At 33.8% G+C, this 12,953-nt stretch overlaps 1 protein-coding gene and 1 long non-coding RNA gene across 3 annotated transcripts; both read left to right on the plus strand.

The window, feature by feature from the left end:
• The first annotated feature begins 1,356 nt into the window (after window positions 1-1,356).
• Window positions 1,357-3,847, plus strand: LOC120276368. Its single transcript, XR_005541225.1, has 4 exons — window positions 1,357-1,562; window positions 1,971-2,036; window positions 2,352-2,867; window positions 2,964-3,847. It is a non-coding gene; the product is annotated as an uncharacterized LOC120276368 (long non-coding RNA).
• A 4,170-nt stretch (window positions 3,848-8,017) lies between these two features.
• Window positions 8,018-12,516, plus strand: LOC120275360. 2 transcript variants are annotated; one of them, XM_039281902.1, is made up of 5 exons: window positions 8,018-8,341; window positions 9,227-9,280; window positions 9,445-9,582; window positions 10,918-11,735; window positions 11,894-12,516. In XM_039281902.1, the coding sequence occupies exons 3-5, from the start codon at window positions 9,513-9,515 to the stop codon at window positions 12,245-12,247; spliced, it is 1,242 nt and encodes a 413-aa protein (XP_039137836.1). In that variant the 5' UTR covers window positions 8,018-8,341; window positions 9,227-9,280; window positions 9,445-9,512; the 3' UTR covers window positions 12,248-12,516. The 2 variants fall into 2 exon arrangements, with proteins under 2 accessions (XP_039137836.1, XP_039137837.1); XM_039281903.1 differs by having other exon boundaries at window positions 10,918-11,699.
• Window positions 12,517-12,953: the final 437 nt, after the last annotated feature.

Here is a 12,953-nt window from a genome sequence, read left to right on the forward strand (position 1 = left end):
AAAAAAAAATCAAAGGTTTAATTCTTACCTGTGCCTTATTTATATTCATCCAGAAAAGTAAAAATAAGAGTTGGTATGTAATATATACATGGTAATGTTTTCCTTGTTTCACATATATTAAGTTGCATGATTTAATTTTGTGTTACGTATACTGTGAACAAGTCTCTTTGTTAATAAAGTTCTTTGTTTAGCCCAAATTGTATTAGTTTCTTATTTATTATAATGGATAATTAAGAGACAAATTCACTGAAAATAGTTAAAATAAATGGATGTTTTGTTTTGGCTTCCATGGTATGTAATAGTTTTTTTTTAAAAAAAGGATTATATGTAATAGTTCCTTTAAAACCCTTAAAATTATAAAACCCCGCAATGCAAAAGGAGGAAATTTACATATGATTTCACTGGCATTATGTTTGGAAGCAAATAATTAAAATAAGATACGTTTTTTTTTAACCGAAGTCAGATGCCCACTACAACCTCAAATAATATTAAACCACTAAAAAAATTCAAATGCCAAACACATCATGAGCCCCAAGATTGACATCTAACGGAGGTAGGGGCAACCGCACCATAAAATCATCGTGTTGTTATCTATCAAGACACCGACGACATCCACAACCACTTATTTGTAATCTCAAGGCACAAGATAAGCATAGTAACCTATATTAGGGATGTAAAATGAGGTGAAAAATATTCGTTATGGATAGGAACTCGTTCTAATGGGACGGGATTACCCTTAAAACAATCCCTTGTGGATTGGGAATGAGAAAAAACTCTTTCCCGTCTAAAGAGGCAGGGGCAGGGAATACTTTGCCCGCCCCACTCTGGGTATTTTCTATGAGGATTTCCTAATAATAAAAATGAATCATATATTTTTATTTTATTTATTAATTTAGTTCTAAATTTTATAATATTTATATTGATTAATTTGTTACATAATACATTATTGCATGGTTTATTATGAAAAATACTTTATAAAATTTTTTATTTTATATATGATATGTATGTCATACGGAAAAAAAATAGTCGAGTTGGACGGTGATTCCCTGCGTCACTTTATAGAAAAGTGAGTGTGAAAAATTCCTGCCCGTAAGAAACAGGACAGGACTGGGATCGCATTTCCCACCCTGCTCCACTTGTAATTTCAACCGGCAGGTGAGTGAGAGGAGGGGACAATGCCGGCGATCCACAATACGGTGGTAGTTTCGTAGTTTAAACCAAAGTCTGAGGGCGTTTTCGTTAGTTTCTGATTATTTGAATGAAAGCAATCGAATTCCGTGGCAATTTTGTAGTTTCAAGCAAAGTCCGAGGGCGGTCTTTTGTTGTTTCCTCTTTGTCCAAGCTTTCTTCTGACGGTGAGCACTATCCCAAATCAGAGATACCTTCACTTCTTCTTCTTCTTCCAAAAAAAATAATAATAATAATAAAAAAATAAAAAAATAAAAATAAAAATGGGTTTATAAGGAGGCCCTTGTAAAATTAATATCCATCTTCATCATCCTGATCTTGCATCCCTTGTGGCTTCTTCCCATGAATCCCATCTCTGATCTCCAAGTGCTCAAGTAAGCTGTGATTTCCTATTCTTTTGTTTTCTTTGAGAGCATTAGAGATTTTGATGCTGTGATTTGATCCAACACTGACTTCTTCTTTTTTTTTCTACTTTGATTTTGATTCTTTTTTAATTGCTTTTGCTATGAAACTGTTGTTGACCACTGTATTTTTTTCTTTTTTTTCTTAATTAGTGAGTGATATAAAATGCATATTGAAATTGTTAGATTGAGCTTTGTTTGATGTAAAAGGAGGTTTTTGGGTTTTCCTGTTGCAAACTCTTAAGATTGATTGATTGATTGATTGAATTTTGCATTTTTCCAGCCTGATATTTGATTATTAGAAGAGTTTGAAACTGTCTGTTGAAGCTTCATGTGAAGCTTTGTTGAACATTGCATCTAATTGTATAGTTTTGATTGCAGTTAAAACTCTGGATTGTCTCTTGAATCTTGCAGCTGGTCATTAAGCAACAGGATAATGGACTGAAGGTTTGCTGACAATTAATTTATTAAAGCCATTAATTTCATTTAGTTTTGCTTCATTGACTTCTATTTTTTGAGGATGGTTTATCTTGTATAAATTATCTTTGCATCTACTACTGTCTGCCAATTTTTATAGAAAAGTAGATCAACCACTAATTGATTAAATATCTGTCGATTTATTGTTTTTATCATGGCCATATTTAGATTAGATAGATCTAATTTTTCATGTCTTTCTCAAATCCAACCATTTGCATTGCTTGCCTGTTTCAGAGCTACACTATTGAATCATTGTTTTTGATTAATTTTTTTTTCTTTTTTTAGCTGCCATCGACCACGACCAAATAACATGAAGAACAAGTTCTTAAGTGGGAAAACAACATAATATAGAACAAAATAACCATAGAAAGTGCCAAAGAGAGAAAGAAACAACTAGTAGTAATCTGATCTTAGAGTTGAGAAGAATTGTGGACATAGAGATGAATGCCAAAGTAGCTGATAAGTATGTGAAAGCTTGAGCTTAACCTCTGGAACTTCAAAGGGAGAACCATGACATTAGATATTAATGAAGAACAGAAAAGAAATAGTGTAGACGGTGAAGACCTTTCTTGAATATTGAATAAAAAGATGATGATGATGGTGGTGGTGATGAAGAAGTTAAACATAGTGCTAAGTGGGCAGCAATGGACTGAACTGCAAAGGCAAAGAGGCTCTTATTCAAAGCTCGGAGTGATGCTTTTTGGCAGGGTTTGGTTTCAGGACGACATTCTGTTCGAGGGAGTTATCCTTGCATCTGGGATGGCTCCATCTTTTTGCCTTTGCTTACAGCCAGCTTTGATTGTAAAAACTCATCTGTCAGCCGTCTTTGACTTATTTATTTTTAAATTTACAGAAAAAACCAGTTTTTGACTATCTTTTCCTTACATTTATCTACAGAAAAACCAGCCATGCCCGACGGAAGGAAGACTCCCTCGAACAGAACACCGTACGCACACCAGGAGCGATAAATAACAGAAGCACCCAATTCTCAGTTTATCCTTAGTTTCTAATCAGCAATTCTAATCAAATACTAATGAGCAATCCCATTATTCCGATGAGGCAACCACCCCCATTTCAGCCCACCCTTTCATCATAAACATCAGCTGTCCTGAAGCCAAACCCTCCCAAAAGTCATCACTCCAAGCTTTGAATAAGAGCCCCTTGCCTTTGCAGTTCAGTCCATTGCTGCCCTCGTAGCTCTATGCGTCAATTCTTCATCATCATCGTCATCTTTTTATTCAAGAAAGGTCTTCACCATGTCTACACTTGTTCTTTTCTGTTCTTCATTAATATCTACTGCCATGGTTCTCCCTTCGAAGTTCGAAGTTCCAGGGGTTAGCTCATGCTTTCCCATACTCATCAGCTACTTTGGCATTCATCTCTATGTCCACAATTCTTCTCAACTCTAAGATCAGATTACTACTTGTTGTTTCTCTCTCTTTGGCACTTTTCTACTTTTGTTTTTTTTTTTGTCTATATTCTGTCCGAAAAGTTACTATTAGTTTTTTCACTTATGAACTTGTTCTTCATGCTATTCGGTCTTCGTCAACGACAGCTACAAAGTAATCATATATTGAGGATCACAGAAGAATGATATAATGATGCTGATGCAGTAATTTAATGTCATGTGTGTAATGCATTGTGTCTCTATTTTTCCATTAATAAAGTTGTTGGTATAGCCCAAATGGTATTAGTTTCTTATGTTAATAAATTCATATAAGGTTGTGTTTGATTGTATGTGTTGGAATTCTCATCATAAATGGAATTACTTTTGCTTTTAATATATATTTTATATATTTGGGTCTTCAAAACTCCATTTTTATGGTTGCTATATATCAGCTTCCCTTTTTCCAAGCTTTATGATTGTGAGCAGTGAGCACTCTTACAAAACAGAGAAGGCAGTTTTATTTCTGGTCTTATTACAGTAGTTGAGATCATGTTTCTGCGGAGTATTGTAACAATTTTATCTCTTAGAGCTTGTTTGAATGTTTTAAGAAATAAAAATATCTGAGATTTGCTTTTACTACATTTATTACTTTTGGGATTTGGATCATTTGCTCCTCAAAATTACTGCAAGTGTTCTTCTAAATGTTTTCCTAATTATAACTTGCATGGATGTTTTTCTTTCAGAAATTGATTTGACCAATCTTTGATTTTGTCCTGATTGTGTCCTAATAGACGGCCTTAAAGAAAATTTATTGAGGTTAAACAATATATTATGATAAATTAGAAGCAATTTCCAATGATCCAGTAACTTTATTTACAAGGATATGTATGATCCACCGCACAAAGTCTTTGAATATGTTTTTTCTGTTATTCTTTTTGTGTGAGCGAAAAAATTATTGGTGTTCCGTTTCTTGGATTTCTGCCGGATTGATCATGATATGCATCAAAATTCTTGTTACTCTTCTTCAATCTTGTCCACATTGATCAGAAATTTCATAATGGACGATCAAAGCAAAGAAAGATCAGTTGAATGTTCTTTCACAGAAGTCTCGTCTATGCTTTACATTATCCTTTCATAGTTGTGTTTACCTCTTCATATTTCTCAAACAACACTCCAAATCTATTATTGGCTTGTCAAACAACAACAACAACCACTACTACAACAACAAATAGGATTATTGTGACCTTTGTTGCTCACTCTCAATGAAAAACCTTCTTGTTGCTGAGTACAGAATAGCCAACTACTGTTTATATTATCCTTGATAAATGTATTTATATTATGTATTTGGTGATGATTGGTCGATATTATCAATGTGTATTTACAGTCTATATACTTTTAATTAACAATAACAAGCATCTCATACATTTCATCCTTATTTTCTAACCAACCTCTTATCAGTATTAATGCAATCCCAATCTCATTATTCAGATGAAGAAACCACCTCCATTTCCTCCAACCACATTATCATACTCATGCAACACAACAACAGTAATAACCACAGACGAAGACCTTCATCAAATCTCATGCAGTGCTACATCCAGTACAACAACAACACTTACAATTACTATTATCATGAAACCAAACCCTCAAGAAAATCATCTCTTCTAGGTTTGCATAAGAACCTCTTTACCTTTGCTGTTCAGTCCATTGCCACACTCTTAACTCTCTGTTTCACTTCATCATCATCATCATCTTCTTCTTTTTATTCAAGAAAGGTCTTGACCATGTCTACACTTGTTCTTTTTTGTTCTTCATTAATATCTACTACAATGGTTCTCCCTTTAAAGTTCCGAAGGTTAGCTCAAGCTATAACTTACTTATCAGCTACTTTGGCATTCATCTCTTTGTCCACCATGCTTCTCAACTCTAAAGATTACTACTGGTTGTTTCTCTCTCTCTTTGGGACTATTCTACTGCTTATATTGTTCTATATTTTATGCAAGAAGTTAGCACTAGTTTTCCCATTTAAGAACTTGTTCTTCATGAGATTTGTTGAAAACCAGCAGGCGCAGAGTGATCAAATGAGGTTGAGAATCATAGAAGAAGAAGAAGATGATGATGATGCAGTAATTTAATATCATGTGTATCATTGTGTCTCTCTATTTATTAATAACGTTGTCGGTATTGGTATAGCGGAAATGGTATAAAAATAAATGGTCTTAGTTTTTTTTATGTATTGAAGTATGTGGATAGTTAAATTGTAAATTTTGTTCGCGGTTGTGCTTTTTTTTTCTTTTTTTTCCTAGAGATTGCGCCCCTGATTTTTGTTTTCTTGTTGTGTTGTGGTCTGTTTCTGTTGTTCAGACTTTTGTTATTATTTTGTCAGTCTTCCACTTCAAGTAAATTGTTTCTGTTGTTATGTTCTTTTTTTCTAATACTAGTGATTTTTTTTTTTGAATAATAGACGACAAGCTCCTTTTTTATATGAATATAAACAATATCAAACAGTACTGGAATTCGGATGTACAGTATATGTACAATATGAGAATAATATAAGAATCCCGAGTAAACAGTATATGAACAGTACGGTAAACAGTACTGTCAGGGGAGATATTTGAACCCATGACCTCCCCATTATACTTTGGTGTCATATCATTGGGCTATCCGATGGTTGACTAATACTAGTGATTTATTCATATTTTTTAAAAATAAATAAAATAAAATAAAATTATAAATTATAAATTTTATTAATAAATTAGATAAATCATAAATTTATTTAAAAATGAAGCATTAAAAAAAAAACAAGAACAAAAAAACGAAAGCCAGAGTAGGAATTGGAATTGCTGAAGTAACCTGATCCCGAGGCAAATCAATAGGTTGAGAAGAGTTTGGTAAATCATTCTCAACCAAAGCCTTATCCCGAGATGGCTTTAAATTAGCATCAACTCGACATAAAAGACAAGGATCAAAGGCTAAGAAAAAGCTTTCATCCATGTTGAACGGATCTCGCGGTAACGGATCAGACAAACATTTGAAGCCAAAGGAATCTTGAGTGAGTGGATCCCTAGGGATGAGGAGACAACTTTATCTTTAGAATCCATATCACGAGGACAATCAACGGATGGCATGCGGGTTGGAATTACGTTGAGACTATTCATGCATGGGAAATTGCATGGGAAGTCTCCCACACCTCGGAACTTGCACCGGTCTTACGCCGGTCACCGGAGCTGGAGCGCTCAACGGTGCGCGACCTGGTAACTTTCGATGCTAGCTTGGAGTGGAAAGCTGTAGCATCGCCGGCCTCACCGACCTCCACCGGAATAAAGTTACATTATTATATATATATATTTAATATTTTATTTGTTTGAGCTTGGAAACCCATTGAAATAATAAAATCATAAGTAATTGTAAGGGTTTGAATCTTTGGGTCAATAATACTTTTGTTGTGTGTCTTTGTGTTCCATGGCTAGTGGACCTTTGGTATCCACTTTTTCAAAAAAACAAAACAATAATAATAATAATAATAATAATAATAATAATACTACTATTGTTGTATTGTATATATATTATAAAATACTATAGTAAATAGTAATACTGTTTTAATGTTCACAAATTCTGTGCGAGGATATCGCGAGTTCATTTCCCCTGGTTCTGGAACCAGAGAATACAACCTATCATATTTTAACACGTGATGTTATTATATTTTTTCTATTATGATTAGGGACACGTGTCAGTCTTTAATAGGCTGAAACCAGAATATTCTCTTGTTTCAAGGGAGATGAGTTCCGATATCGCTCCCCTCCTTTTTAGAGTTGTATGCCATGAGATTTATCAACTCACTTTAGATCCTGAAATATCTTCCAGGTATGAACAATTTTAATCATCTTATGTGACGTCTAACAAAGTTAATAAATTTTTGAATGATCGTCAAGTCATTGTAACTGGTGCAAAATCTCATCTATCTAATGGGCCGACATTGGTTGAACAATCTCTTTATTTTTCCAAACTTACATTTTTAGTCTTTTTATTTTGAATTGTAACTTTTCGGTGTTTTTACAATTTCAATTTAGTTATGTAAGCCCTTCTAAATCTTAAACCCTAACCCTTAACTGTTAAAAAAAAGACTGATATAATTCACTTAAATATAGTAGAACATTGATTAAAAAATTATAATTTAAAATATGGGACTAAAAAATGGAGAGTCCATTTAAAATATTATATAAAAACAGTGAAAATATTAAAATGATCTCTCTATTTTTGTATTTTCTTTATTTTTAATCTCTTTGATATAAAATCCGTCTTTTTAGTTCTCGTATTTGTAAATTTTTGTCCTACCTTTTAGCTGATAAACTGGAGGGACAAAAAAAGATAAAAATGTATAAATACGAGAACCAAAAGACGAATTTTACATTTAAGATAAAAATATGTAAATAGAACAAAACGAACAGATTTCATATTAGAGGGACTAAAAAATAAAATAAAATAGAGGGACTATTTTGCATACCTCTCTACAAAAGAGACAACACCTTCCTCTTCTCGAACGTATCATCAATTCAAACCCTCATTTCAGTTCCTCAGTTCCAAACTTCTCTTGCTCTTCCTCTTCCTCTTCCTCGATTTCCAAACCCTAGCTTTGATCTTCATCCTTGTGGCTTCCCATGAACCCTCTTCATCGCATGATCGGTAGCATTTTGGGAAGATCGCCTCTTCGTCTCTGACTAGAAAGAAACCCTTCGGACCGTGGCTTGACTCGCTGGGTGATTGCCGGCGCTGTCTCCATCTTCCTTCTCTTCTGCTTACGGCTATCTTTCTCGCCATGCCGGAGGAGGAAGCATGATAAAGTCCTTCGCTTGCCTCCTTGCACCATCTCGGATCTCCGAGTGCTCAAGTAAGCTGGATTTTCCTCTTCTGTTGTTTTCTTTGAGAGCATTAGAGATTGTCATGCTGTGATTTGATCCAACATTTGCTTCTGCTACTTGGATTTTGATTCTTTAACTGTTGTTGAACACTGTATTTTATTTTATTTTTCATGATTACTTAGTGATATGAAATGCAGATTGAAATTGTTAGGTTGAGATTTGTTTGATGTAAAAAGAGGTTTTTTTTGGTTTTTCCCTTGGGAACTTTTAAGATTGGTTAATTGATTGAATTTGAATGATGTGATTATTAAAAGTTTTTTATGCTACCAGTTGAAGAAGCTTCATGTGAAGCTTTGTTTAGTTGTTCTCCAAAATCATGGGTTTCTTGATTTCATTTGAAGGCTAATATGTGTAAAATTTGTTCTCTGTTGAACATGGCATCTAATTTCTATAGTTTTGACTGCTCTTAAAACTTTGTATTTTCTGTTGAAACTTGCTTGTTATCAAGCAATAGGATAATGGACTGAAGGTCTGCTGACAATTAATTAATTAAAGCTATAATGACTTCTATTTGTGTTTAGTATGATTTATCTTATATCGATTATCTTTGCAGTTACTACTGTCTGCCAATTTTTTTTTCTTCTTTTTTTTATTTGAGAAAAGTGGATAAACATCATAAACTATTAATTTATTAAATGTTTACTCATTTGTTGTTTTCATTATTGCCATATTTAGATTAGATAGATCTAATTTATTTTCATGTCTTTCTAAAACCCAACTATTTGCATTGCTTGGCTGTTTCAGAGCTAAACAATCTAGCCATTGTTTTTGATTAATTTCTTTTTAAGAAAAAATATTGGTGGACAACTTTTATGATGTAGTTAAATTTAATTAATTTAATTCTCTCCTTCCAGGCATGACATCAAGCTGAACAATGCAATTCTTGCAGAGGATAAGCATTTGTCAATGTAAGCTTTCTACCTCTCTCTCTATGCCCTACACTGTGTACATGCATACATTGTAAAATTATATATATTTATATCTTTGTTTCTACTACAACTCAGTAGCACTAAACTTATAGCTAGACTGTTTCATCTTTTTTGCGGCTGTAGTAATTTTCTTAGTTGATCAGTTTGAGCAATATCACCGGAAAGAAGGAGCTACTTTCTCGCTCTGTGCCTTCCCTTTTGCGATTTGGAAATGAAAGAAGCTACCTTGCTTGGCTCTCAGATTGGAGACAACAAAGGATCCCGCGCTCTCAGTATGTCAGGTTCGAAACGAAAAAATGATCCCCAAATTCTGAATACAATTCCTTTATCATATGTTGTGTTCTTTGTGTTACTCTGTGTTTAAATTTAATAAAAGAATGGTCTTCAAGAAACCAATTTAAACTCATAAATTACTGGGGAGTGCTAGAAGAATGGTATTCAGGACATTAATTTAAGCTCATATTTTTATCCCAAACTAAACCTATGTCATATGTTTAGTAATGGATAATTATAAAGTAAGAAGTTTGTTTGTTAGTAGAATGAAATCTATTAGTTAGTTACTTAGTATTTTTCATTAGTAGATTTTGTCTCATTCTTTCATGTGCACTTTAATGCTTCTAAGTAAGACTAAGCACTTAAATAGTCTGGGCATTGAAAGGAAGAAGTTGTTTGTGTAGACAGACTCGAATGCAGTTAAAATTTGTACCAAAGATAGACTCAAATACAGATAAAGAATAAAATAATACATAGCTTAAGAGTTTCTGTGTAGTTACTTAGTTTTTCATATGATTTGATGAATTTAGACAGCAGTTAAAGAATAAAATAATATATAGCTTAAGAGTTTCCGTGTAGGATTAAGCAGTTAAAGAGTAAAATAATCTAGAAAGTAATCTAAAACTCATAATACTGACCACTGAAAGAGTAAAATAATCTTTAACTCATAAGACTAAGCAGTTTAATGCTTATTAATAATACATAGTATAAGAGTTTATGTGTAGGACTTAGTAAGACTAAGCACTAAAAGAGTAAGATAATCTGAAACTCATAAGACTAAGAACTTTAATGCTTATGTTTTATTTATTCATTGTACATAGCTTAAGAGTTTCTGTGTAGGACTAACTGACTAAGCAATTAAAGACTAAAATAATCTAGTGAGTAACCTGAAACGCATAATACTAAGCTGTAAAAAAATAAAATAATTGGAAAACCATAATGGTAAGCAGTGAAACTCAATAACTCATAATAACTAGTAATAGACTAAAAAAACAGTTAAAGAGTAAAATAATATTCAAATAATATCTTATATATTTTGTGTCATTCTTTCATGTTATGTTGCAGAGAATGTACCAATAGAGAACTTGATTTGATGAATGTAGACAGACTAAAACGCAGTTAAAGAATAAACCTATGTTTATATTATGTTCCAATGATCATGTTAATGCTTCCCATTATCTATATACTTGTGCATTCGATTTGTATTTTTCCTAGTTCTTTATCATATGTTTCTTCAGTTCTTTATCTGAAATTACTAAAGCATATGTTATTATTTTTGTCTACATGTTGTTAGTATTTATTATTTTTCATTACATCTCAAAACTGTTTTTTCTTCTTATCAGATAAGAAAAAGGAGGCCAAGAAATCTTCCGACCTTGTCAATGGGAGATGCCACTTGGCTCCGCTAGTGTCCACACTCGATGAACTGAAGAAGCATATGAGTCAAAGACATTGGGAGATCATCCGTATGACTCCATTTAGCCCATTATTGGATTTACATCCAATAGTCCAAGAGAGGGGATTATTGGATGGCATTCTTCAACTTTTTGATGATCCGACCAACACATTTAAGATTGGCAAAAGCCATGTTACGTTCAGGCCTGAGGATGTTTCACTTATATTAGGTCTACCATGCTATGGAACTGTGGTGAAGTTCAAGCGGCAAAAGCCTCTGTCTGAATTTGAGGAGAAGTACTTGAAGACATCCAAAGACCGACAGAGAGACAACATTAAGAAGAAGCTGATGGAAATTGTCCATCATAGAAGTGAAGAGAATTTTGTAAAATTGTTGGTGGTGTACATTATGGCATCCTTCCTTTTCCCCCACACCACTTCCTCTGCCCCAAGTTGGGTTGGTCAATATGTTGATCAATTGTACACAATGGGCCAGTATGCATGGGCGCTGGCTGTCCATAAATTTTTAATGGATGGTGTCCCCAAGGCAGCGAGGTGTGTCAAAGCCAGGCGATCAGATAGGAAGATTAATACTGGCTATCTGCGGGGGTGTGTTATTGCGCTTAACATATGGTTTTATGAAGTGACTGGCACGGGGAAAAAGGTACATTATGGGAAAGTACCTCGAGCTCTTTGCTATGGAGAGAAGAGCTTCAGAAAGACAGTATCAGTGGGTGCTCTTCTGGACTCCCTCTCTGGGAGAGAAGTAAGCACATTTAAAATTTTACTTAAAGTGCTAGTCTGTTGATTTTAAACTATTTTATCCTTTAAATGCTTAGTATTATGAGTTTTAGATTATTTTACTCAAAGAGTTTCAAATTATCTTACTAGACTGCTTATGAGTTTCAGTTTTTGTGTTCCCAGATTTCAGAGCTCATTCCACTTAGCAACGAAGAAAATGGCATATTAGGGACCACATGGGCGAGTAGAGTTGATCGGCCCATGACTGCAGAGAAAGTCAGGAAGAAAGCAAAGGTGGAGAACATTAACAGCCCCCAACAAACACCTCTCCATCATTCTTCAAATGATAGCAGTAAAAGGAGCCAGGAATTTAATATCATGGTTCATCGCTTGTTGGAATCCTTGGAGTTGTTGATGCAGGCTGCTCGTAATTTACGAACTTGTCCAGAAAAACCAAGAGAAAGCTCCTCTCTCACTTCCTTGCTGGATGCCATTGAGTGGCTGGATACCATTGAGTCAGTGAAGGAGGATGTTTAATGGATACAAAGTAAATTGATACCAAGGATATTATAAGAGTTTGAATCTGCCAGTTAAAGCTTCATGTGAAGCTTTGTTTAGTTGTTCCCCAAAATCATGGGTTTCGTGATTTTATTTGAAAGATAATAGTGTAGAATTCATTCTCTGTTGAACATGGCATCTAATTGTATAGTTTTGATTGCACTTAAAAATCTCTGGATTGTCTCTTGAAACTTGCTGGTCATTAAGCAACAGGATTATGGACTGAAGGTTTGCTGACAATTAATATATGAAAGCCATTAATTTCATTTTGCTTTGCTTCATTGGCTTCTATTTTTGAGTATGGTTTATCTTGTATCGATTATCTTTGCATTTACTACTTTCTGCCAATCTGTTATTATAATTATTGCCATATTTAAATTAGATCTAATTTTTTTTTCCTATTTAGATTGCTTACCTGTTTCAGAGCTAAACAATCTAAGCTTTCTTGCTGAATCAAGCTGAATCATGCAATTCTTGCAGAGGATCGATAAGCATTTGCCAATGTAAGCTTTCTTGCTTTCTCTGCTTGTGTGTACATGCATACATGGTAAAACCATATATGTATTTATATACATGTGTTTGTTTTTGCAACAACTTAGTAGCACTACACTTGTAGCAAGACTGTTTCATCTTATTTGTGGTTGTGGTACTTTTTTTAGTTGATGATTAATCTTCACAAGACCCA

Source organism: Dioscorea cayenensis, chromosome 14, assembly GCF_009730915.1.
Source record: "Dioscorea cayenensis subsp. rotundata cultivar TDr96_F1 chromosome 14, TDr96_F1_v2_PseudoChromosome.rev07_lg8_w22 25.fasta, whole genome shotgun sequence".
NCBI classification, from domain to species: domain Eukaryota; kingdom Viridiplantae; phylum Streptophyta; class Magnoliopsida; order Dioscoreales; family Dioscoreaceae; genus Dioscorea; species Dioscorea cayenensis.

What these genes read in the sequence shown, in the direction of transcription:
- LOC120275360 (XM_039281902.1), top strand. Translation starts at nt 9,513, where the DNA reads ATGAAAGAAGCTACCTTGCTTGGCTCTCAGATTGGAGACAACAAAGGA. An exon ending in CCGCGCTCTCAGTATGTCAG is followed by an intron (nt 9,583 to 10,917) that starts GTTCGAAACGAA and finishes TCTTCTTATCAG; the next exon opens with ATAAGAAAAAGGAGGCCAAG. An exon ending in ACTCCCTCTCTGGGAGAGAA is followed by an intron (nt 11,736 to 11,893) that starts GTAAGCACATTT and finishes TTGTGTTCCCAG; the next exon opens with ATTTCAGAGCTCATTCCACT.